This window comes from Pleurodeles waltl, chromosome 10, assembly GCF_031143425.1.
Source record: "Pleurodeles waltl isolate 20211129_DDA chromosome 10, aPleWal1.hap1.20221129, whole genome shotgun sequence".
NCBI classification, from domain to species: Eukaryota; Metazoa; Chordata; class Amphibia; order Caudata; family Salamandridae; genus Pleurodeles; species Pleurodeles waltl.
In genome coordinates this window covers 954653062-954679620 of record NC_090449.1, presented here as the reverse complement: position 1 = coordinate 954679620, position 26559 = coordinate 954653062, and the positions used below count along the sequence as shown (strand labels likewise).

Here is a 26559-nt window from a genome sequence, read left to right as displayed (position 1 = left end):
GAATGCTGTGCAAATGTCAAACTTTGGTAAAAAGGAGCATTTTCCTCACAGTTTTATGAGTGCGCCTTCTGGAAAATGCAAGGATCAACAAAGTTCTGTCACCAACCTCTCCCAATAAAAACGGTGCCCAACTTCTATGGGTGGGCCTCTTGCATGAAACAGGAAGCAGTCAAAATGTCCCTGTGTGAAATTAATGACGTCTTCACATGGTTACAATTTTGAACTGCTCCTTCCATATGCCTTATTTCCATCCACGATTGGGGCAGTGCTTCAAAAAGGAGAATTGTGGAAATGCAGGATGGTAAACAGGGGTGTGAGAAATTTGCTCCCACATAACTATGTGAAATTCTGGAAAATTACACCTAATGAGAGATATTTTTCAAAATGCAAATCCAGCTATATTTTAGCACAAAATGTGCCCTTGTTAATTCTGTATAGATCTTGCAGTAAATTATTGAGCTAAAAGCACAAGAGGGGCTGAAAAGTGATTAGTTACTCAAATTCTTTTAACAATCTTAACGTAAAATTGCTGAAATGTTGCAAATTACACCAGCATATTTTTATCCAGACCCAGTGGAAAGACTACGGCTAATGGCTGGAAGTGCCCATACTTTAATGTTTGTCGGGCATTCTGGATAAGTAACCAAGCTGAGATTCATGCAATCCGCATCACCATTGATTTCTATGGGTATGTTGGTTCCAAATGTTATCAGTATTGGTACACTTCCTTGGCACCCAAAGCACAGGCATTTACCACGACAAGTGAAAAAATGGCACTTACTTTTCTGACTAATATGTCAAAACTGTACTTAAAGGAATCCAAATTTCCTCTCCCATCCCCTGTGGATGGGGATGCTCTGGAAACTAGAGACAGAAAATCTTGATACTTTAAGAGTGGGAGAGCAACCTGATGACAGGATGGGTTGGCTGCCAGCAAATGTCTTTAACTGCTAAAACATTCCTTAGGTCTAGTGGGCTTTCTTTCCCTCAGAGATATATGGGTAAATCCTCCAATCTGCCTGACAGGGGACAGGAAGACTATTTGGCCCTTTTGGGATACACACATGTCAAAACACCTAGACAGGCTGCTGCTAACCTGTTCTTGTTTGCTTTCATAAGTAGTTCTCGGTGACTAATTGGATTTGTACCACCATGGCGGTTCAATTAGGAGTACACCCATAATCTGCCCCACAGAGAGGCAGAAAAGCTGTTGGGACATATATGTGAAAATGCGACTTTGAATCCTTGACTCTAGAGGGCTTTCTACTCCCACCAAAGGGTACTCCCCCTAATCTGCCCTTAGGGATTCAGAAAGACAGTCAGGCCCTTTAGGGACTGAGGTTCAAATGCCAGGGCAGGTCACTACAACTCTATTTTATCTCTTTAGGAAGTAAACCATGTTGTCTAGTGGGATTCTTAACTCCAAAGGTGGGTATATTGGGGTTAGATTCTCCCTCAATCTGTCCCCTGGGGAGTGAGAAAGACTGGTGGGCCCTTAGGGGGTGGTGGCACATTCTTACATCCTGATGCCAGGCCAGGCCAGGCTGACCTCACCTCATTCTTTTCAATAAAAACAAATATCCCCAAAATTAGTAGGTTTTCTGCCCCTCTCACCCCGGGGCAGATTGGGGTAAACCCTCAGTCATGCTTCCCACGGTTGCAAAAAGGATTAAATGGTTTCTTTTAGGAAGGGAGAACACTTTCTTATGCCTGGGTGAGCACCCCTGCCAGGGTCCAGTGTGTTGATTTCCTTGTGGAATTTGCCTACTTCCATGGAACCCTCAGTAAGTCATAAATATCCACTAAGGAGTGGCCCTGATTGAAGAGAGACCACTGTCCCATTTCAAACTGTACCCCTCCCTCATTGATCATTGCTCAAGAGGGGGGAGATATGCCTCATGCACCGTTCAAAGTGAAAGCATCCAGTGACTAATGCAGTGAACTGCTTCACTTACATATTGTGTGCCATCAGTGCGCTGTATGCACTGCTCATCACAGAGAATGAATCAAATAATAATCGTGGCACCAGTACTAGGATATGTACCAGGATTATTTACAAAAACTAAAAATCCTTCTGGTGCAAGCATCTTCCAGGTCCTCTGCTTTTTAGAGGTAATACAGATTACATGAACATCTTGTTCTGCCTACTGAAGAGGTTATGGAAAGCAGGGCTGCAGATCAGTTCTGCTGCTCATCCAGGCCTTCCCTTGCATGCATGTCACCTTGGTGAATCACCATCTGCATGCAAGACTCTCAAAAGAGGGGATGAAGAAGTTTTTGAAGGACTCAAACTACAATGTATGTATAGATTTTGAAGCAAGTCTGCGCTGTTGAATTAATTACAAGGCAGAAAGCATGTTTATGATACTAGATTGTGCCAGTTGCAGGAGCTGCTGTTTTCCTCTTTTCCTGGAAGTTGTGTGTGTTTTTTTAAACTTATAACCAGGTCCTCATCCTATGTGGGGCCCTGCATTGAAGTTCTGATCAAGACCTAACTAAAACATCGGATATCCCTATCTGCATAAGAACATTACTGGTAGACATTTGGAATGCGAATGCCACTGCTCTTGAATTTTCCCCTTTGTTTCTTACTTCAATAAAATGTTATATTCGTTGAATATCCTAAATTGTTGAGTAAAATGTCAATAACATTTGTTAAAAAAATAAATAATAATAATAAGCATGATGGCTAGCCATTATGTATGTTTTACTGTTATCAGAAGTAATTTGTGCAGTTCACGTTGATTTCTGGGTACTGCGACATATTCTTCCTCAGATTCGACTGAGATCAAGAGAGAGAACGGAGTAAAGGTAACATTGTTAGCATCCCTATTTTTGGAGGGTGCACAACAAGTTAGATCACTTTAGCACAAAGGGGTATTGTGCCTCACACTCCCTTTGGAGAAAAATATTACATACAGGTATCTCTTATACTTTCCTGGAGCTCATCGAGATTCAAACTTTTATTTTTCAGGCAACCCTACCAGAAAATCTAATTTGTGAAACCTTTCTTTCGATTCCAGAAATAGAAGAGACATACCTACTGGTATCTTACAATAAATCTCAGTCACTGTACAGAGTAGGATTAACATTAGGAAAACCCAAAGTATTTTACACATCCCTATTATCAGTAATAAATTAATAAATTAGTTGAATCCCTTCCCAATACTTTTAGGTATACACTCTAAGTCTCACGGTTATTATATTGACTGAATAATCATAATCTTCTTGGTTATTTTATGCCAAACCATGGCCCAGATTTGAGAGGGCTTACCGCTTCCTTGCTCCACTGAAGCCTCATTTTTTATGACGCTAATGTGGGGCAACTAGGCCAAATTCGCCACACCAGATTTACAAAGAGGCGCAATGCATGCATCATGTCACTTTGTAACCCATTGCACCACATTATGCCTGCGCCAGGCATAATGCATGCAAGGGGGGCATTCCCCCATTAGGGGGACTGCAAAAATGGGACAGTAAAATCTAAGAGATTCCACTGCACCTGTTTTTTAGTGGCTATTTTTAATGCCTGTACAGAGCAGGCATTAAAAGGGGAAAATTATTGTTTTAATGGGCCCCTATGTACTCTGCAGGATTAGCACTGAAATGTTGGTGCTAATCCTGCACAGTACATCAATAGCATCAAAAATGTTGATGCTTTTGCCCCTACCATGTGCCATGCTGTTCCGTATGTTAAATACGGCGCACACATGGAGGCAGTAGGGGGGCACTAAGGGGCGCATGAAAAGTGGGGCTGTATTGGATGCAGCGCCACTTTTCCTAAATTCGGATCCAGGAATCTATCCCAACATACCTCAAACATTGTCAGATAAAGGCACTCTGGCATAATCCCTCACACAATCAATCTCCTTGTCTGCCCTTAGCAAATCCTTGGTTTCACTTACACACTTTTTGACAAAGACGGAGCTACTAAGAAATGCTTTTATCTGCACAGTACATAACAAATATTGTCTCAAACACAGACACGTTTGAGAAGGGAAGCATATTTATTCAACCTTGCTGTCTTCTAAATCTGCTCCGTGCATGGCTGATTGGCCTTGCAATGTTAATCATTGACACATATTTTACTGGGCATAAGAATGGAAGATTGCTCTATTTTATTTCTGTTATTTTTGCCAGTGATACTAATGTCAACAGACTGCTCAAATATGGTGATTTTGCCCATTCTATTAGTTATTATTACCATTCTATAATGTTAGTTTTCCAGGTCCTAACCCTTATACACTTTCTGAAGAGTTTGTGCTTCATCTTTATTATATGATTAGGCCTGATTTGAATGTAACATGAATGTAGTATCAGGAGACACCTTCCACAAACATTTGCCTAAATGGGAAAGGCATGAAATATAGGAAGAAAGTGGCAAAGAGAGAAAGCGTGGAACAACCAGAGAATGGAAGAGTTGGATAATGAGACAAAGTGTGGAGGGCGAAAGAAAGTGTCATGAGGCACAATCAAGATTCGACAGGCTTGGCATTCATCAACCCAAACATTTGAAACATTTGGCAGTAGGCCCACAATAAAAAGCTGGGCCTTAGCATGCATGTTTTTCTCTCACACACACACACAAACACAGACATATATATATATGCATAATTTATACTGTATATATATATATATATATATATATATATATATATAAAGCTATTAGGCACTGACAATTACAATGGATTAACTGTATAATTGTCATTTTAGTGCAACAAATATTTATTTATTAAAGAGCCTTAATGAAAGGTTTTTCATAGTTACCAGTGGGAGGATGTACTGTTTGTGGAGTAAAATCAGTGGACTGCAAGCACTCCTTCGTAAAAACAATATCGTCAAGTGCAATGTCGCCTTTCTGAGAGCTTCCAACTTCGCCTTCAAAACAAACCTGGAAGTCCTCTTCCGCATCATTGAGTACAAGCTCTTGCCTGTGCCAAAAATTTCCCTGTTCGCCAACAAGTCTGAAATGTTTACTCTTGTGGTTTGTTACAGTCACTTTGTAGACAGTTAAAGAGCCAATGCTCTGTCCAGACATGTGGTAATAAAATATGATCTGCAATAAAATGTATTAACATGTTAGGTATTGTACACTATTTTTGCCTCAAAACATTTCTTTGGTTAGTATGTTGAACGTATTTTTTTTTTTTTTTTTTTATTACGTTTTTATTAATATTCAATGGTAAATGTGCACCATGGCCAAACCAAACAAGTATATTTCAAGGATTTGTCCATCTAACAATAAAGTGAATCTATGCACACCTCTAATTAATATAATATCCAGTCTAAAATGTTAGACGGAATCCTGTTTGTGACTGATCATCTTAACATTCTTAATTCCACTAATTTTCACAAAACCTCCCACGTCAAATATATTTGGCAGTGCTTGTCTTTTCCCCTTTCTCTGTAGAATCACTTGTTTAGCAACATCTATCTCACATCAGATGCTTGGGAATAGGGACACTTATTACCAGACTGACATATTTGTAAACAGCCATTTCTACCGGAATTCCTACCATAAGTAGAATATTTTGTAAGCTTTCAAAGGATTCACAAAAATCCCACTGATGTGCTCTGCTTGACTTTGCTAGAAATACCCAAGTCCAGTTCAACCTTAGAATTGCACATTTAGAATATAGCACTTGTGGAGGGGGTGATTGTGAGATTGGGCGGCCTGAGCCCCTACTCTTAGCAGAGCATGCCAAAAATGTATAAGAACATATACATGTATTATACCACTGTGTTCTCTGCCCCTTGTCTCAGAACACATTCTGGCTGAAATGTAACAGCTAACCATACAAAATTGTGTCAGTTATACACGGCTTTCACTAGGTTTTAAAGCACAAACTAGCCAAAGACCCACCACTCATATCATTGTAATAAATACATGACATTAAGCAACTGTAGGTTGATCGTAGGCTTGGTTAGAAACTGGATTTCTGATTAGCAAAATTATGCACCCTGACCAAACAGGAGCCACAATCCTAGTGAGGATAAGACACAAATGCAGCCTTTATTAACCTGTGCTAAGGAGCAGTAAGGCTTAATAACTGAAGACGCAAGGTGTTAAGTACTTGTGCTACACTTCAAACAGTAAAACAGTGAGAACACAACACAAAAAGATACCACACCTGGTTAGAAAAACAGAGTTTATTTAATAAACAAAACAAGAACAAAATGAAAAAAATCCAATAAGTTTACATTGATATATTATTTTTTAAAGAATAAAATGTGAAATAACTCTTAGAAACAAGATGCACCAACTGGGGGAATCTGATTGTGTAGGACCGGGACAAAGGCAAAGGATGAGCCCAACCACAATGGAGCGCATGCTGGCTACAGGGACTGAGTGAGGCCGGCTGAGCTAAAGTATTTAATCCTGTTTGCATTGAGGATGTGGGGAGTAGGCTGAAGTTATTCATCGGAGTTTGATCCAGCAAGTGAAGGCGATGAATCTCTCCTTCCCACACAGTAGCGAAGATGCATCTATTTTCTCCATGCAACAGCGGCAATGCATCCAGTCCAACATGAGGTGGTTCCAAATGAGATGTGCCAAGGTCGACCCACGCGAGTAAGGCTATGTGTCGACTCTAATCTACGCAATGGAAATAATAGCAAGACTCACAGTTAGCAGAGTCCAGGTGCTGCAGCAGGTGTGTTGGAAGCCTTTTGTGCCCCTGAGACTTCAGAAAACAGAAGGCAAAGCAGCAAGCTCTTGGAGTCACTTTGGGTCTGGGTTGGAGAGATGCAGGTGCAGTCCTTCCCAGTACCAGGCAAGGAGGGCAGCAAGTCAATATAGCAGAGCAGGAGTCCAGCAGAGCATCAGTCCAGCAGAATGACAGTCAGTGTAGCAGCACAGCAGTCCTTCTTCCTGGCAGAGTATCCACAAGCCCAGAAGTGTACTGAAGTGGTGATGTCTGTTGTCCAGTATTTATGCTTTGGTGTCAAAGTTTTGGAAAGTGGCAGAAGTTTCTAGACTGTAGCCGAGAAGTGCAAGGAATTCCCTTCCTCCCCCACCCTATGTCCAAGCTGGCTTGTTAAGCCCTTTGTGTGTGGACAGGGCACAGACTATTCAGATGTAATGTGAGGCTGTGGACAGCTCCACCATCCAATCCTCCCCAGGATGGCCCATCAGGACGTGGATGTCACCAGTCACACCTAAGCTCCCTTTGTGTGTGTCTGTCTTGATGAATGCACAAAGCCCAGCTGTCACCCCACAACAGATTTGTACTGTAGGCACACATGGCTTAGAGCAGGAAAATGCCAACTTTCTAAGTGTGGCGTTATCAAAATTATAACAATAAACCTGACTACCATTACAGGGGATTGATCATTACAATTCCATGGATTCTAAACTTGACATATCTCCTCTTCTCAATCAGGAATTACTGCTTATTAAATGAAATGAGAAATTCCCCCAAAGTTATCCTAAGAGAGGGGTAGGCCTCACAGTAACAAATTTGAAATTGTTTCACTACCAGGACATGTAAAACTTAAACGTACATATCTTACCTATTAATTACACATCACCATGCCTTATTGACTACTTAGGGCCTACCTTAGGGGTAACATCTGGCACTATTTAGCCACCAAAAGTGGCCCTAAGGTCATATATTATACATTGACCCACCACCTCTCTTCCACATAAGAAAAGGAAAAAAAGAAAAATTCAAGCAATCATGCCAGCCAAATAGACTGAGGACTCCCCATCAGGGAGGAAGTGCTGATTTCAGCAGGCCTCAACTTATTACAGGATGGGTAGGGGTAGCACTGGAAAGGAAACAATCTAAAATTTCCAATAGTTTCTTTCCAAGGTGAAACCTTGACTGGAGTATCACCACAGGAGGATAGTCCTCAAACAGGGATCCATCCACTAGACTGCAAAGATGTTGAAAATGGGGAGCAGGGACAATTGTTCCCAACCCCATAGGCATGGTCAGCTGCTCTCCATCACCTACCAAGGTCCCAAACACATTCTGCCCTCCCCATGGATGAGCAGAACATAGATTGTGCCCATTCCAGGGGGGGCATAAAGCCCACTAAATACCCCAGTTTGAAATTAGAAAGAAATGAGTGGGAGCTGGCTAGTCTTTACAAAGGCCTGTGCCCTTCCTGCTGAACCAAACCGTCTTTATGCCCCAGCAGGGCATATTGGGAAATTAACTCTCAATCTACCACCCCAAGAGAAAGGAAAGCACTCTAGATATCAGGGAGTATTTATTAATTTCTTCTATTTTAATGCAGGGTTGGTCCAATCAGGAAAACACTTGCTCCACCCATCTATGCCCAGATTTAAATTAAAATGACGGAGCACGATGCTGCACTGTCATTTTCACAACACAGGAGTGTACCGTATTTAATAGAATAAGGCACACCCCTGTGTTGCCCCCTGCGCTAAATTTAGGACCCAGCACCAACACAGCCACCCTTGTGCTGTGGTGCAAGGAATGCTGCGTTGATGGGGAGATTGTTTTTGTGCAGGAAGGGACACCTTCCTTCACAAACACAATCTAAAATAGTGACTTGCTTATTTTGTTTGTGTGATGCAGAATAGGATGAGGAGAAATACAAATATTTCTCCTCATTGCGCCATGCTAATGCCACCCCTGGGGTGGTGTTAGATTTTGGCACTGCCTGAGGTTTACAAAGACTCAGTAATCTGGTGAAGCGTCAACATGCAATGGATGTTGCTGTGGCACTCCCACAGCAACACCTATTGCACCCCCTTCCACGCAAAGCGATGTGGGTGACGCCGTGTTTACAAGGTGCCGTTAAGTCACAAAAAGTGCCTTAATGCCTCCTTATAAACATGGCGTAGTGGATAGTGCAACTGCAGCATTACTAAAAGTGATACTCCGGTGGCTCTAGGGGCTCTTAAATCTGCCCCTTTGTCTTTCTTACTTCAATATGCCAGATTTGTCCCAATCTGCTCTCTCTCTCAGGGTGGGGAAAAGAACAAACTAGACACCAGCAGCCATATTGAAGAAAGAGCCCACTCCTTTTGCTCCTAGAGCACACTGGTATTACAGAATGGGATGTGGACGCTTGTGCGTGCTGCTCTTACTAAAACTGGATCACACTCTGGGATTAGAGTTTATTCTAATGGCAGTGTGGGCAAGTTCCACACCCCATTCTGTTTTCCACTTTTGTCCCCTGGTGCAATTTTTGAACCTCTTGTGATACACAGTAATACTACAATCCACCCACTAAGTGGGGCTGATAACCCATCAGACAACCGTGGAAAAAAATAAGAAAAGGATGGGATGAGGCCTTGGGCCGTTTTGGTATATGGCATTATCCGAGACACAAGACAACATTTCAGTCCCCCGGGGGGAGGGGAATGGGGGTTCAACCCATGTCAGTCAACACATGCAAAATCTATACTGAAAGAAAACCCAATTGATGCACACTTTCTATGGGGAATGCTGCAGTATTTGGGCTCTGGGTCAGTCATCACCCAAATAATCCTATCTACCATAGGCATGTGTAAACCCAGCTAAGATCCAACAAAATTCATGGTAGTGCAGTTTATGTGAATTCCACCACATTTTCTTATCCAGAATTCCACGCCAAAAAAGGCTACCCCGATACGTGAGTGAGACTAATGCATGTCATATGAACAGACCAAAACTGAAACCATGTGAAGATCGCATTGACTTCACCTGGGCCAAGTGTTGATCTGTTCATGCTGGGCCCATGTTCCACAACTACCCACATTATAATAATGATTGAAGGTCAAAGAAAAACTTTCAATTCCTCTGTTGCATTTTGGGGCCTCTTGTGTCACGGGGTACCTTCTGTCATTCAACAGAGACTCTGGAACCTTCCATTTCAGACATGAGGAAAATTTAATTTGAACCAAAGTTTGAAGCTCTTACAGCATTCAAGTTAAGATACATTGTGGGAACCATGCAACCCACACCACCCTGGACTTACCCTTTTCGTTTATGTTAGAAATTGGGTTGTTGGTTGATTGAGGTGTGAGCGCTGGTCAAGCAACAGCCACAATCCCTTCTATCAATCTAAATCAGCCTGTGCTTAACCTTGAGAAGCTTGGCAGAAAAAGCAGTCAGGCTTTACGTAGAGGCAATGCGTAAAGTATTTATGCAGCACACAAACAGTAATACAGTGGAAACACAAGGCAAGACAAATCCCAAACCAATTTAGAAAAATAGAGCTAATTTTGTGAAATTATTTGACACCAAAACAACAGAAATCCAAACAGTAGAACCAGAGTCATGATTTTTTATGTTTCTAGTGAAAACTAGTACCTAGAAAATTATAGCACCAATCACAGACATCTAATCACAGGTCAAATACAACTGTTAAGGCTAAAAAGGTAAAGTTCAGTGTGGTAAGACTGCATGATGTGTCCAAGAAGGGAACATGGTCATTGGATGGCCTTGGGTCGAAGCCGAGGTTAAGATTTCTATATTCAAATCGTCACCAAAATGAAAGTCAAAAATCTCCAGTGGGATGAGACAGAGGGCTGAAGTTGAGGGCAGCTGCATAAAGTCAGATACACCCTTTAGGAAGGAAAGCTGAAAAGGATTTGCTGCTGCAGTGAAGAATTTAGGGGGAGAGAATAGGTGAAGTCTATCTGACTGGTGATGCACCTTGGACGGATAGGTGAGCAAGTTGATCTGGGTCTCCTAGTTCTTAGAGCAGTTTTTGACTAAAATTTGTCTAATTCCTCAGTTTTGGGAATTGGACATCTGGTCACCTTTACCACTACAACTATGTGTTCAGGACTCACTCGGACTGGGCCCAGGTGCAGGTTCAAAATGGTGGTAGCCTTTTATATCCCTGTTGCTCTAAACAGGAGGCCATCAAACTAGCCCTTGGATTTAAATTTGGCAATTCGAGCTGCATATGAAGTTGTAGGGCTCAGCAGGTGGGCCTGCCTTTCAGTGTTCAAAGCTGACTCCCACACAGCAGGTTACAGTAGCAGACAGTCCTCTGAGAGTCCTTCTGCAAGTCCTGTACCAAACTAAAAAGTGGGTCTGAAGATACTATTTTTATACCCTAGTGCACTCTTTCTGGAAGGTGGGAGAAGCTCCTTAAAAATTATTTGCCAAGCTGGCCGTAGTGACAATAGAGGGTCATTGGGCACTTTGAGTAAAGGCAGAGCACAGGCTATTCTGTTGTAAGTGTAGATGTGCTCGGTTCTGCTCCCTTATCCAGCCAGCAAATAGCCCATTGAGGTGCACCTAATCCCTTTATTGTTTAACTGTCAGGGAGGAATTACAAAGTCTCTCTTCTACACCCAGTCATGTGACCCAAGACAGGCTTCAGACACAAAGAGCCAAGAGCAGGAAAATGCCAACGTTCTAAAAGTGGCATATTACAAATTGTAATGAAAAATCCAACTTTACTACTAAAGAGGGTTTATCATTACAATTTCATAGGTACCAAACATGACACATCTTCTTGCTTCCAATTAGGAATTACAGATTATTGAATGTAATAAGGAATCCCCATTGTTATCCTATGGGAGGTGTAGACTTCATAGTAGTAAAAAAGTAATTTATATATTTTTTTTACTACCTGGACAAGTACAGCTTAAAAGTGTACATCCAACCTTTTAACTATACAGCACATTGCCCTATGGAATATCTAGGGGCTCATTTAGAGGTGACTAATGTAATAAAAGGTGATCTTAAGGCTTGGTACAGGGATTTAAATGCCAAGTCAACATGGCAGTTTAAAATTCCATTCTGGCTGCAATGCAAGGCTGGGGCATGTTTTAAAGTGTTACTTATGTGGGTGGCACAATAATTGCTGCAGGCCTACTGGTAGCCTACTGGTAGCGTTTAATTTACTGGCCCTCACTATGTGGTATACCACTCTACAAGGGATTTATAAATAAATTACATATGTCAATTAGGTGAATGGTAATCAAATCATGTTTAGAGGAGTGAGAACAAGCACTTTAGAACTTGTTAAAAGTGGTAATGTTTCCAGAGTCCTAAGGCCAACAAAACCGAATTTCAGATGAAATTGACGTTAAGTAGGCAAAAGGTTTGGTGGGGGAGAGGACCACCCTAAAGCTGGAAGGTCTAACAGTTTAGTTTTCAGAAAAGTCTTGGATTTATAGGATTTCTTGGATACCAGCCGAATCTGTGCTAAAAAATGACTACTCACATTTTCAGAAAGAATGAAATTCTAAGTTCCACTCTGGGGCCTTTCATGTTGTGGGTAAAAGGCACTCACACAAGTGGGGTATCATTTTTATTGACAGTTGTGGGAACACAGAATGGGAGAACATTTGCTATTATCTATGGAACTTTTTTCTCAAATTTAGACTTCTGAATAAAGAAACAACATATTTTACAAATGCCCTCTAAATCGCATGTGTAGCCTCAATCTTGCTATTCCCAAATTTACATTCTTGGGCACATTTCAAAAACACATAGCTTTTTTCAAAAGCATTTTTCATTCATTAGACTGTACCTGTTGGCTGGACCGAACCCTCTCTGCAGGGCACCCCAAAACGTTTTGCCTTCACCCCTGCTGTTTTCTGAAATGATTCTTGTTTTCATTAGGAATCTGGGCACTTTACCACTGCTACCCTCTGCTAAACTGTGGGTGTCCTCTTCCTAACACATTAAAATTTGCCTACACCCTGATTGGCATATTTAATTTAACTTTGAAGTCTCTAGTATATGGTACGACTGGTACCTAGACCCATAAAATAAATACTACTAATGGGTCTACAGCACTCTTTTTGCCACCAACGGAAGTAGAACTTTATAACTTGTCTCAGGCCTGCCACTGCGTCCTGTATTAAGCTGACATTTCAACCTGGCAAAATAATCCTTTTGCCAGGCCTAAACCTACCTTTTTAATACTTAAAAGTCACCCTTATGGTAGGCCCCAGAGGCCCATAGGGCAAGATGAATTGTATTTAAAACATAGAACATGTAGGCCTATGTTTTACATGTCCTGGTAGAGAAATAACCGAAATTTGTTTTTCACTGTTGTAAGGCTGATCTCTTCTATTGCCCAACACTAGATTACCTTACTACATTTAATATGTGCTAACTTTTGATTGGAACCAGATAGATATGCTGTTTAGACTCATTTAGCAGGTGATATTGGCATTTCAAGGCTAATACGGCGAGGAAGGAGAGAGAGACAAAATTTGAACTTGAGGATCAACAATGACCTTTTATGGGATCCGGGGGAATGCTGGCAAATATAAGGTTACCTTTCTAAATTTAGTACTTAGTGTGATTACAGTAAATTAGGAGGGTAAAACATTCAGCACATTGATTGAAACTAATTTTTGAAGTAAGGAATTTGTTGAATTAGGCAACATATTCATTTAGGTTTCACAGTTACGGAATTCAGCTCTCAAAAGGAAGTTTAACAGTTACTCAGCAGTTGCTTGGGTCTCTCACCTAGTAGTGAAGTTTGATAGTAATGGCAAATATTCTAGCAAATTATAAACCCCACTGATGTAATATTTTGAGGAGTTGTTTAAATGATCACCCATTCCACCAGCCTTTCCCTGGTGGGGGAAGCCGCCAGGGAAAGCCTGGGGGAACACAGGATCTTTATCCGGCGGGCAGCACTGCTTGCAGCGCTGCCCTATTGGATAAAGAACTCTGCCATCGTCAGGCTGCCTGGCGGCAGTTGCCTGGCGGTGGCAGTGGTGGAGTTCTGCCTGTGGTGGTCTCCCTGTGTTCAGAATATGACAGTCTGGACTGCCATGCCAGTGGCGGTAATTTCTGCCACCGCCAGCATGGCGGTTCGGACCACCATGTTCACAATGAGGGCCTAAATATGAAGAATAAGCTTTTTTCATAATAGGTACTTTTACTGTACATCTATTCACCAATATATGAGTCTGTTGTCTAATGAGTTAGCGTACAGACCAAGAATGTAAAAAAAATAAAAAAATAAGGCATGTTAAGTAACTAAAATCTAAATACAGATAATTGATTTTTAAGGGCCTGGGCTTGTGACCAGAGACTTCTTCAGGTTTTGTGGTAAAGGAGAGTAAGCAGGGGAGGAGGGAACATTTTTTTTTTGTTCTTTTGGCAAAACAACACTAGTACCAGCAGTTGTGTAAGAAAATGGCTCTCTATATAGTGTACAAAAATGATGTGCACTGTGCACAGAGTCCAAGCAACCCCACCTCGGTATCCAGAGGAAACAAATAGACCACCTAATGCTCTGTTTTTTAATGGTAGCTTGGTCGAGCAGCTAGGCAAATCTTGGAGATGTGCTAACCATTTGTTGTACTCAGAGTATCAATAAATGTGGACACATTCTCAAGAGAACAACTCAAGACAAATTTACATAAATACTTTTTTTTAAGATTAAGAGCATTGAAATCGAGTAAGTACTTCTTCAGTTATGATTATTTACAATTAAGCAAAAAAAGTAATTTGTGTCTAATTAAGCACGATAGGAACCAATGGGATAAAACTTTAAATATGCATGTAAGATCAGGCAATATTCTCACAAGTGTCACCTCCGGTTTTTAGGTCGAGGTCTTCAAGACGTCCTATGGTCCAGCTGGAGAAGTTCACGTGGTTCCCGGTTCAAGCAAGAGCACCAGCTGAAAGTCGTGGAGCTGGTGCAGAACGGAGAGGGGGACCACTTGGAAATGCACTGCAGAGGTGGACTTTAAGGTAAGTCTGGTGGGTCCCCTTGGAGTCTAGAGGTTGCAAGGGGTTAGGGACCCCTAGAGCATAGCTGGTTTCCCAATGCAGGGACCAGGGAGGCCAGGTGCAGTGCAGATAGGTCAGCCAATGGCTTATGTAAAGGAGCCTTTGGAGCCAGGGTAGATCACTTAGAGGGTAGATTGCAGGTCAGCAGGGCCATTCTTGGGGGTGGTTTTTGGGCATCCTGAAGTCACTCAACTGATGCTAGCTCCTAGTCCTTTGAGAGTCCAGAGTGGACTTTTCTTCTGGGTGCCAGACATTGGGAGGTCCAGTACCCTGGACTATGGCATGTCTTGGACACTGGAGGTCGCAGTGACACCAAAAGTGGCACTCTGATAGGGGTTGTTCTCCAGGTACATTAGGTAGAATTTGGTCTGGCTGCTTGGTCCAGTTCATTGGTCAGCAGCCAGTCAGTGAACTGGACTTCACTGGATCTTGCTTGCAGGGTGCAAGGGGTGAGGCCTTCAGTCTGGAGGGAAGTTCTTGGCAATCAATTTTTAGAGGTTTTGAGGGCCTCTGGGATTCCTTAGAGTCCTTCCAATGTCCAGTTGACCCCTCAGTTGCGATAGTCGAGTCCTTGATGCAGCAGAAATGGTTTAATGCTTTTTTTTTTCTTGCAGCAGGACTTCTGTTCTCAAGCATTCTTTGTCACTGGTATTCTTGGGTCCATTGAATCTGATTTGCAGGTCCCCTGGGCATGGGCATTGGGCAAGGGGGCATGACTCCTGTCTTTGCTAAGACAGGAGTCATTTCAATGGGGGCTGTGCGTCACAAAATGGCGCAAGTCCGGTTTGAGGCATGATTCTTGCACCATTTTTTGACACAACCCCCATTTTCCCCTACGCCGGAGCTGCCTGGTTTCAGTCATTTTTCTTTTACTCTGACCAGTCCGCAGCACCAGCTAATGTAAGGCGCACGCACGGTGCGTAGGAATGGCGTTAGCCGGCGGTAACATTTTTGATGCAAGCCGGCGCCGGTTTGCGTCAAAAAGTATTGGGCATAAAGGTGCAGAAAGTGTATGATGGCTGGCGAAAGAGCCATGAGGTGAAATAACTAGATGCTCATAATATCCAGTAACATTGACATTCTGCAGCACTGGCTGCTGGCTTATAAACAAACCTTTTGTCCAAAACTTTCACAAATTAGGCACCGCACAGAACACAACATTTTCATGAAAATGACACATGCTCCTTGTTGAAAATGTCCTCGATTTGGACTGTTTTTAATGCTTTGACATCACTTAGGAGCTCAGCGATATCACTTACACAGATAGCAATATTTTTTTGTCTCATGAGTTTCTCCTCACACTGGGCGCTTAGACCATTTTTTCTCTCTAGGCACCCAATCGGACAACAAATGATTAACATATGAATACCAGATTTTTTTTATTAACCTTGCTTTCACGGTGCGAAGACATTGAAGTAAAGTTTCCAAGATGGGCCAAGATTGCATTTAAATCTGGTTTATTCTTGCATGACTATAATGAATCTCTGATGAGACTCTTATCCGAGTGCAATTTTTCACCCACCTTGAAGACCCCCACTCAGTACATTAAATATTGCGACGAGCATTTTTGCTCCCGCTTTATGATTACTAAAGTGATTTGTATGGCTCCACTTGGAATATGCAATCAAGCTGATACACAAAAGAAATCAATAAATTTCCTCGCTAGAAAAGATTTCATATGTTTTTTGAAGGACTATCTATTTTTTCCATGCAATGAAAAACACTTTGTTGGAAAAGTGTTAACATTGTTGATGCACATTACCTTGCAATTTGTACTTCTTTGGCTTATTACTGGGCTGGAAATGATAGCTTTTTGCTTTGGCAGCTGAGGGAAGGAGCTCTCGATAAAGATATAGTGACCAGATGGTTCCCTCAAAGTGTGATCTGTAGCAGGTCCCGTGCCAGTAGTCGGGGTGCTGCCTGCTCTCAGACTCCAATCAAAGTCGTCATTTTTGTTTTGCGTCCAGGAGCAGAGATCAAATTCGAAATCACATCGACCTACGAATGTGCCTGAAAATATATTTAAAAATTGATTAATTGACAAGCAAAAATTAAATTAGAAGAGGACCTGCCAATTTATTTCTCATATAAATCCTACCTCAGGTATAATAGTTGAAATATTTAAGCCAAACAGACAGATTTTCGGCAGCACATTTGTAGCCACGGGGCCGCAATATGTTTTCGGAGCAGCGTCAAGAAAAACATGTATGTTCACAGATTTTACATTGTTTACATGAAAGGTAAAATATTGTGTATCTAATAATATGTACTTGGGAAATATTTTAATACGTATTTTTTACACATTAAGAACGTACACAAAACATGCAAATAATTGCACTTACGTGTATAAAGCCCCTGTGTATTTCCTCACTATTACTGACACAAGATGGTTTGCATGACCCTTTAGCACCATTTTGCTTGTACATTAAGGGGCATATTTATACTCCGTTTGCGCCGGAATAGCGTCGTTTTTTTTTACGCAATTTCGACGCAAAACTAACTCCATATTTATACTTTGGCGTTAGACGCGTCTAGCGCCAAAGTCCATGGAGTTAGCGTCATTTTTTAGCGTGGACACCTACTTTGCGTTAATTATATGCAAGGTAGGCATTCCCGTCTAAAAAATCGACTCCGAGGCATGTGCGTCGGATTTATACTCCCGGGCAAAAATCACGCCCGGGAGTGGGCGGGTCAAAAAAAATGACGTACGGCCGCTTTTGCGCCGTTTTTTAGCGCCTGCAAAAGGCAGGCGTTAAGGGACCTGTGGGCTCTGAAGGAGCCCAGAGGTGCCCTCCCATGCCCCCAGGGACACCCCCTGTCACCCTTGCCCACCCCAGGAGGACACCCAAGGCTGGAGGGACCCATCCCAGGGACATTAAGGTAAGTTCAGGTAAGTATTTTTAAAAAAATGTTTTGTGGCATAGGGGGGCCTGATTTGTGCCCCCTACATGCCAATATGCCCAATGACCATGCCCAGGGGACAGAAGTCCCCTGGGCATGGCCATTGGGCAAGGGGGCATGACTCCTGTCTTTGCTAAGACAGGAGTTATTTCTATGGGGGTTGGGAGTCGTAAAAAATGGCGCAAATCGGGTTGAGGCGAAAAAATTGCCTCAACCTGACTTGCCCCATTTCTTGACGCCCAAGCCCCATATCCCCCTACGCCGACGCTGCCTGGTGTACGTCGTTTTTTGTAACGCACACCAGACGGCGCCGGCGGCCAACGCCGGCTAACGTCATTCAATAAATACGGCGCCCACATGGCGCTTCAGAATGGCGTTAGCCGGCGCTAATTTTTTGGACGCAAAACTGCGTTGGCGCAGTTTTGCGTCAAAAAGTATAAATATGGGCCTAAGGGTTTAAGAGTTCACACATTCCTTTTATTGATACTTCAAAAACAAATAGATAAAGGTTTGAGTTACGTCCAGACACATGTACATGAATGCATAGTCTGCCTCCAGGTATTTTAAAGATTTCAATAAGTGAGAGCTAAGTAGGTTTGTCAATGACAGCGCTTTACTGATAACTATAAGACGTATAAAATAAGACAGCAGGCCTTGAGATGGAAGAGCAGGCCATTTAGGCAAATTGGGAGGATAACGTGGAGACCTCAAGTATTATGTACTTTAGTTTAAATGCTACTAGTGGGCCTGCAGCACTGATTGTGCCACCCACATAAGTAGCCCCTCAAACATGCCTCAGGCCTGCAAGACCTGTGCGTGCAGTTTCACCACCACTTCGGCTTGGCATTTAAAAGTACTTGCCAAGCCTTAAACCCCCCTTTTTCTACCTACACGTCACCCCTAAGGTAGATCCTAGGTAACCCATAGACAGGGTGCTATGTAGGTAAAAGGCAGGACATATACCTGTGTAGTTTATATGTCCTGTTAGTGTAAAACTCCTAAGTTTGTTTTTCACTGCTGTGACTTGCTCCTTTCATGGGCTAACATTAGGGCTACCCTTGTATACTGTTTGAGTGGTAGATTCTCATCTGAAAGGAGTAACAGGGTCATATTTAGTATGGCCAGAATGGTAATACAAAATCCTGCTGACTGGTGAAGTTGGATATAATATTACTATTTTAGAAATGCCACTTTAAGAAAATGAGCATTTTTATGCACTTAAATCCTTCTGTGCCTTACAGTTCACGTCTGGCTAGGTTAGTTGAATGCTCCCTTGTGCATTTCACTCAGACAACCCCAAATACAGGATGCTCAGTCACACCTGCGCACATCTGCATACTGAATGGGTCTTCCTGGGCAGGGAGGGTGGAGGGCCTGATACTTACATTTGAAAGGACAGTGGCCTGCAGTCACACAATGTTATGTTATGTTATGTTATAGAGATTTATATAGCGCCAAACTGCCAACGGCCTCGTAGCGCTTATACAGCCATAGTGATGACATACTGCTCAAAGAATTATTCAAAAGATTTAAGTTTTAAATAGCCAGGTCTTCAGTTCTTTTCTGAACAACAACTCTTGAGAATTAACTCTCAACTTGAGAGGAAGATTATTCCAATGGACTGCCAAAACCCCTAATGGGACCGTGGCAGACATGACGGAAATGAAAGGCGACCTTGTGCACTTCTAAGCCACTCTTTGAAGTCTCCCCCACTACAAAGGTCCATTTGGGTATATAAACTGGGTCCCTGACCCTACCAACTCAGACACTTCTTGACAAGATACCTACTGGAAAAGTAACGCTGAACCAGAACCTGCAACCTTCTAAGAGAAGTTGCCTGGCTACCCAAGGCACCTGATTACTCCAGAGAATTCATCGTGCAGACAGACACTTCAGAGCATGGCTTAGGGCCAGTCCTAGCACAGCTGAATGAGGAGGGCCTAGACCAACCAGTAGTCGTTATTAGTAGAAGACTATTACCACGGGAACAGAGGTGGAGTGCTATTGAGAGAGAAGCATTTGCTGTGGTCTGGGCAATGAAGAAGCTGAGACCACACCTCCTTTGGGACTCACTTCCGGGTTCAGACAGACCACAGGCCCTCAGATGGCTCATGCTGATGAGGGGTGAATATCCTAAACTCTTGAGGTGGTCCATTTTCCTATAGTGGATGGACTTTACGGTGGAGCATAGCCCGGGGATTAATCTCGCCAATGCTGATGGTCTCTCCAGATACTTCCACCTCAGCGATGAGAGCTCCCACGGGGTTGGGTAGCTCTCCACACCTTCAGCTGGGGGGGACACATGTTAGGCCTGACAGCCTTAGGATGGTCATCCCTAACTTTTTGCCTGCATCCCTCCACTTTTTTGACACAGTTTTTGCAGGTTTTAAGACTCTGCACACTTTACCACTGCTAACCAGTGCTGAAGTGCATATGCTCTCTCCCTTAAAACATAGTGACATTGGCAAATACCCAACTGGCCTATTTAATTGACTTGTAAGTCCCCAGTAAAGTGCACTACATGTACTGTAGATTCAATGCTACTAGTGGGCCTGAAGCACTGGTTGTGCCACTCACATAAGTAGCCCCTCAAACATGCCTCAGGCCTGCCACTGTAAGACCTGTGTGTGCAGTTTCACTGCCACTTCGACTTGGCATTTAAAAGTACTTGCCAAGCCTTAAACCCCCCTTTTTCTACCTATACGTCACCCCTAAGGTAGGTCCTAGGTAACCCATAGGCAGGGTGCTATGTAGGTAAAAGGCAGGACATATACCTGTGTAGTTTATATGTTCTGGTAGTGTAAAACTCCTAAATTCATTTTTCACTGCTGTGGCTTCCTCCTTTCTTGGGCTAACATTAAGGCTACCCTCGTATACTGTTTGAGTGGTAGATTCTGATCTGAAAGGAGTAACAGGGTCATATTTAGTATGGCCAGAATGGTAATAGAAATCCCGCTGACTAGTGAAGTTGGATTTAATATTACTATTTTAGAAATGCCACTTTTAGAAAGTGAGCATTTCTATGCACTTAATTCCTTCTGTGCCTTACAATCCATGTCTGGCTAGGGTAGTTGACAGCTCCCTTGTGCATTTCACTCAGACAACCTGTTGGAAAATGGGTTATTGGTAAGGGCAGGTAGGTACCTACACCTAGCAACAAGCCACTAACCTCCACTTAGGTCCAGTTAGGTCTCAGTAAATTAACCCCAGCTCAACCCTTGGTAGCTTGGCAACGAGCATCAAGGCTTAACTTAGGAGACAGTGTGTAAAGCATTAAAATATCAAAAAACAGTAATTAAATAAAACACAGGAAACAGTTTAAAAATCCAAAACCAATTCATAAAAATAGTTTATATTTTTATCTTTAAAATGACACCAAAACGAATAAAATCGGATAAAGGTAACCGGAGATATGAATTTTTAAAGAATTATTATTTTTCTAGCGCTTAGAAACAAAAAGCGCCAATCGGGTCATCTGGTTGCACATCGACCCGGGCAAAGTCAAAGTTTCAGGCCGACCGCGATGGAGCCCTGCTCGGCTACAGGTCGCGGGAGGCCTCGGTTAAAAAGTTACCTTCTGACTTAGTCTTTATTTTGAAGATTTTCTTCAGCGGGACGAACCTGCCAGTCCTATCCGACCTCCTGGAGCCCTTCTCCGAATACGCGATGCTGGATTCCTCGGTGGAGATTTTTACCTTCGGACTTAGTCGTTTTTCGAGGTGAAAATCCTTCGACCGGGGTAAACCTGGATCTTGATCCGACGTCCATGGAGCCCTTCTCGAATACGATGGCTGGGAGGTCCCGGTCAACTTTTTACCTTCGGACTTAGGTGGTCATTCTAACCCTGGCGGTAAAAACCGCCAGGGCGAATGACCGCGGTAGCACCGCCAACAGGCTGGCGGTGCACCGCTGGGCATTCTGACCGCGGCGGTTCAGCCGCGGCCAGAAACGGAAAGTCGGCGGTGTACCGCCGACTTTCCGCTGCCCTTGTGAATCCTCCATGGCGGCAGAGCGCGCTCCGCCGCCATGGGGATTCTGACACCCCCTACCGCCATCCTGTTCCTGGCGGGTCTCCTGCCAGGAACAGGATGCGGTAGGGGCTGCCGCGGGGCCCCTGGGGGCCCCTGCAGTGCCCATGCCAATGGCATGGGCACTGCAGGGGCCCCCGTAAGAGGGCCCCAAAAAGAATTTCAGTGTCTGCCTAGCTGACACTGAAATTCGCGACGGGTGCTACTGCACCCGTTGCACTCCAGCAACTCCGCCGGCTCCATTCGGAGCCGGCTTCATCGTTGCTGGGTCTTTCCCGCTGTGCTGGCGGGCGGCCTTTTGGCGGTCGCCCGCCAGCATAGCGGGAAAGCCAGAATGGCCGCCGCGGTCTTGTGACCGCGGTGCGGTCATTTGGCGGTAACCGCATGGCGGGCGGCGACCGCCGCCCGCCGCGGTTAGAATCACCGCCTTAGTCTCTTTTTCTGAGATTTTTCTTTACCGGGACGAACCACCAAATCAGGCCGGGTCGCGGTTGAGGCAAGCCGGCTAGAATTTCCGCGGCGGGTCGGTCCCTCTATGGAGCTTTTTTACAAAAATTCTCAAATCTTCTCCAAACTTCTGGGGCTTCACCCAGATGTTCTTTTAAGGTTCTTTTGGGGTCCACAGCTCACCCCAAGGGTCCAGAAGTTCTGAGATGGTCCTTGGGGGGTGCGGACTACCACTCCCAGAATGCACCTGGCGCAAACTCCTTTTTGGCCACTGGACAGTGGTCCGCTGGTCACTTTCTTCAGGAGTTGGTGCAGGGGACTCTGGATAGCAATTTTTCACCTGTAGCAAACAGGGAGTCCCTCCTTGAACCAGTTGAAGCCAGGCAAAGTCCTTCTTGTGGTGAAGCCCAAGTGTGCAGCTGGTGCAGTCCTTCTGAGTGCAGGTTCCAGGTGCAGGCCAGGGGTCCAGCAGGGCAGTCCTTCTTCTCCTTTAGTTCTTTTCTTGTTGAAAACTGGTGGGGATCTGAGGTGTGGGTGCAGGTCTGCCAGTTTTATCCTTGCTCCTGGGTGAAAAGCAGGGGGGTCCTGGTTCTCCAATCAGGTGCAGGGTCCTTCCCCCTGCAATGACCACTTCCTGGGAAGTGTGGCAAAAATCCATCCCAGAAGGTAACATTCTCTAAAAATCCAACATGGCTGAATCTGATTTTTGGAGGTTACATCTGGCTGAGCCCACCCACTGGTGTGGCTAAAAATCATAAACACACCCCTCTCCTGCCCTCTCCTAATCTAATCAAGGGGGCACCTAGTTGTCTGGGGTTGCAGGATGTGGGGGTGTTGCTGGTTGCTCCAAATGTCTTTCTCTGCCTTTGAAGACCAGTTTGGCAGCCCTCCCCCTTCCTGCCTCACCATCTGCTGAGGGGAGATTCTCTCCCACAAGCACATTCCTTTGTGTGAAGCCAGGCCACTTCACACCTCATCAAGGCAGCTTGGCTAAGCTGCTGCAGGCTGGCCAATCAGAGCACAGCAGCAAAAACAATGCAGGGCTGAAATTGGCAATTTTTTAGGTAAAGTCTAAAACTTTTTACCTGAACAAGTTATATTAAATCCAACAACTGGAAGTTGTGGGATTTATTACAACAATTATTTTGATACCAAATTCTTGGTATGCAACATTTAAGGAGACTTTAAAATTTTAAATAAAGTCTCCCCATTCTAGCCTATGAAGGCCATTTACTTCAATGAGGGAAAAACGAATTTGGCTGTTTTTACCTCACCAGGGCTTATAAAACTATTTTTATGAAGTCCCTGCTTATAGTTACATGGCACCCAGCCCTAGGGGCACATAGGGCACACCTTAGGGGTGACTTATATGTAAAAATAAGGTAGTTTAAGACTTTGGAAGTACTTTTAATTCCAAAGTCGACTTTGCATATAACTTTAATTTAAAAGCAGCCAGCAAGGCAGGCCTGCCTTTAAAATGACACTGGGCACCTCAGCAGTGCACCTATGGGTGCACCACCTATGCTGTGGTCCCTAAACCTACATGCCCTACCATATACTAGGGACTTATAGGTAGGTTAACTTAGCCAATTATAATTAGCCTAATTTGCATATTGATTTTACACAGAGCACAGGCCCTGGGACTGGTTAGCAGTACCCAGGGCACCATCAGAGTCAGGAAAACACCAGCATAAAGTGGAAAATGGGGGCAAAAAGTTAGGGGGCCTCTGCAATCAGCCCTGTTTTCTCACACAACCCCAAACACAGGATGCTCAGTCACACCTGTGCACATCTGCCTACTGAATGGGTCTTCCTGGGCAGGGAGGGTGGAGGGCCTGGGATTTACATTTGAAAGGACAGTGGTCTGCACTTACACAATGGACTGCCAAACCCCCTAATGGGACCCTGGCAGACAGGATGGAAATGAAAGGGGGCCTTGTGCACTTCTAAGCCACTCTTTGAAGTCTCCCTCACTACAAAGGCCAATTTGGGTATATAAACTAGATCCCTGACCATACCAACTCAGACACTTCTTGACAAGATACCTACTGGGAAGGGAACTCTGAACCAGAACCTGCAAACTTCTAAGAGAAGCTGCCTGGCTACCCAAAGGTCTCACCTGACTGCTTTGCTGAAAAGGACTGCTGCCTTGCTGTTGCCCTGCTGCCTTGCTGCCCTCTGGTTCTGCTGAGAAGTGTTCTCCAAGGGATTGGATTGAGCTTGCCTCCTGTTTCTTGAAGTCTCAGGGCCAAAAAAACTTCATCCTGCAAAGAACTCATTGTGCGGCGAAAATCAACGCACAACCTGCCGGAATCAATGCACAGCCTGCCCTGCGGTGAGAAAATCACTGCAACCTCAAAACCGGAATGACGCATCCAGGCTTCCTGAGTGGAGATCGGCGCAGTGCCAGTGTTGCGACTGGAACTTCGACACATGGGCCACTGGATTGACGCATAGCTGAGCCGGAATGACGCAGCCCGACTCCCTGTGAGAGGAATCGACACAGCACCTGCTGTGCGACAGAAATTGACCAGCATTGCCCACCGGATCGATGCAGCTCCTGTGACTTCACCCTGCACGCCCAGGATTTCTCTGCATCGCCAGCAGGGCATCCAAATACCCCGCAACCTGAAGAGGATCCAAGTCTGAACACCAGAAATCAACGCAAAGCCCTTGCTGCATGGAAAAGCATCAAAAACATAGACTGTTTGCGCCCGGAGAAACTGCCACACACCTCCCCGTTTTCCACGCATCTCCTCTGTTGTTGGATAATTTAGACGCAAACCAGATACTTTGTGCTTGCAAGAGACACTAGTTGTTTTTAAGAACTTAATCCTCATCTTATCATTAAAAAAGTGATATTTCAATTTGTACTTAGCAAATCTTGACCGTTTTGACCATATTTTAACTAGATAAATATTCTATTTTTTTTTTAACCTGTGTTGTGTATTTTTGTGGTGTTTATACTGTGTTATTGCATGATTTATTACTAGATTTTGTTACAGCTTCTTTAAGTATTAGGAAAAGGCCTACTCTATTTTAATCTCTATATGTTTGTGAAAGTTTACTATTTTGAGATAACATCTTTAAATTTTGTGTTTTTGTGATTTTTAATCATGTTTTAGTATATTTATCTGCTATATTTCAAGGGGTTTTAGATTGGATGCTCACATGATGTTTTTAGAAATTGTTTTATAGTTTTTAATTGTGTTTTATACTATTTACAGATTCGTAATATGTGTCTTGGTATGCACTTTTATGGCAATTGCCGAATAAAGTTATTCTACTGACTGACTGGCATGATTTATTGCACAATTACTTTACACATTGCTTTCTAAGTTAAGCCTGACTCCTCAGTGCCATGCTACCAGAGGGTGGGCACAGGATAGTTTGGATTGTGTATGACTTACCCTGACTAGACAGAGGGGCCTTGCTTAGACAGGGGGTAACTTTACTGACAACCAAAAACCCCATTTCTAACAGGATCCATTTTCCCGACAGTGATATAGTGCAATGAATCCTTAGAGCATCGGTCAGAACCTAAAACATAATGAATATGAAGATACCACAGCAAATTCTGGGGCATCAGAACCTGAGAATCAATATATCTGTGGACAGTAGAGATATTCCGGACAGATGGTCAGAACGTAAGAGCTCATCACCATCAACGAGAAATTTGTAGAGTGGCTAATCACCAGTGAGGGTATCCCAGTGCTGAGAATCCTGATGCAGAGGTAGGGTTCAATCAAACAGCCAGGTCTTTAGTCTTTTCCTGAATTCTAGCAGAGAGGGTGAGGTCTGAAGTTGAAGGGTTAGGTCGTTTCAGTACTTAGTCATGAAGTTGGCGAAGAAATGTCCTCTGCTGTTGCTTTGCCAGAAGCAAGCAGTGTGGGCATGGGAAAAGGAGGTGGAGTATAGGTGTCTGGCAGGTTAATGGAGGTTTAGGTGGTGGTTGATGTATGCTGGTCCTATGCAGGTCCTTGGTTGTGCAGGTTTTTTTTTAATGTGGATCAACATCGTGAAGTGGGGTAAGGGGTGATGTGGGTCTGCGTTTAGGAGGTCGAGGATGAGTCTGATTTCTGTATTCTCGATAGTCAGCAGTTTCTTCAGGAGGTGTGAAGTGATTCCTGCGTAGAGTGCTTTGCCCTTGTCCAGCCAACTGGGGACTAGGACTTGAGTGATGGATCATCTGCTGTTAACTGGGAGCCATTTGAAGATCTTCCAGAGTATGCAGAGAGTGAGGAACCAGGTGGAGGTGACCGAGACTGCATTGATCTATTTTTTCATGGTGCTTGGTGTAAAGGATGATGCCAAGGTTCTGGGCAAGGTCTCTGGGAGAGGATGAGGGTCCTAGTTTAGAAGGCCACCAGGAGTCATGCCATGGTGAGGTGTTGTTCCAGAAGAGCAGAAATTATATTTTGGCTGTGTTGAGTTCCAGGCACTTGCCTTTCATCCAGATGGCAATGCTCGTCAGCTACCTGCGGAAGCTGGCTCTCCTGGTA

The 26559-nt window shown here is 43.8% G+C and overlaps 1 protein-coding gene across 2 annotated transcripts in view; it reads right to left on the bottom strand.

Moving 5' to 3' along the window:
• MALRD1 (MAM and LDL receptor class A domain containing 1) overlaps positions 1 to 26559 on the bottom strand; it is a 2469603-nt gene that overhangs the window by 1492040 nt on the left and 951004 nt on the right. For both annotated transcript variants that reach the window (XM_069211777.1, XM_069211778.1), the window contains exons 20-21: positions 16444 to 16691; positions 4768 to 5056 (exon numbers count right to left, since the gene is read on the bottom strand). In XM_069211777.1, coding sequence (XP_069067878.1) covers positions 4768 to 5056; positions 16444 to 16691 — 537 coding nt within the window. The remainder of the gene's footprint in view (positions 1 to 4767; positions 5057 to 16443; positions 16692 to 26559) is intronic.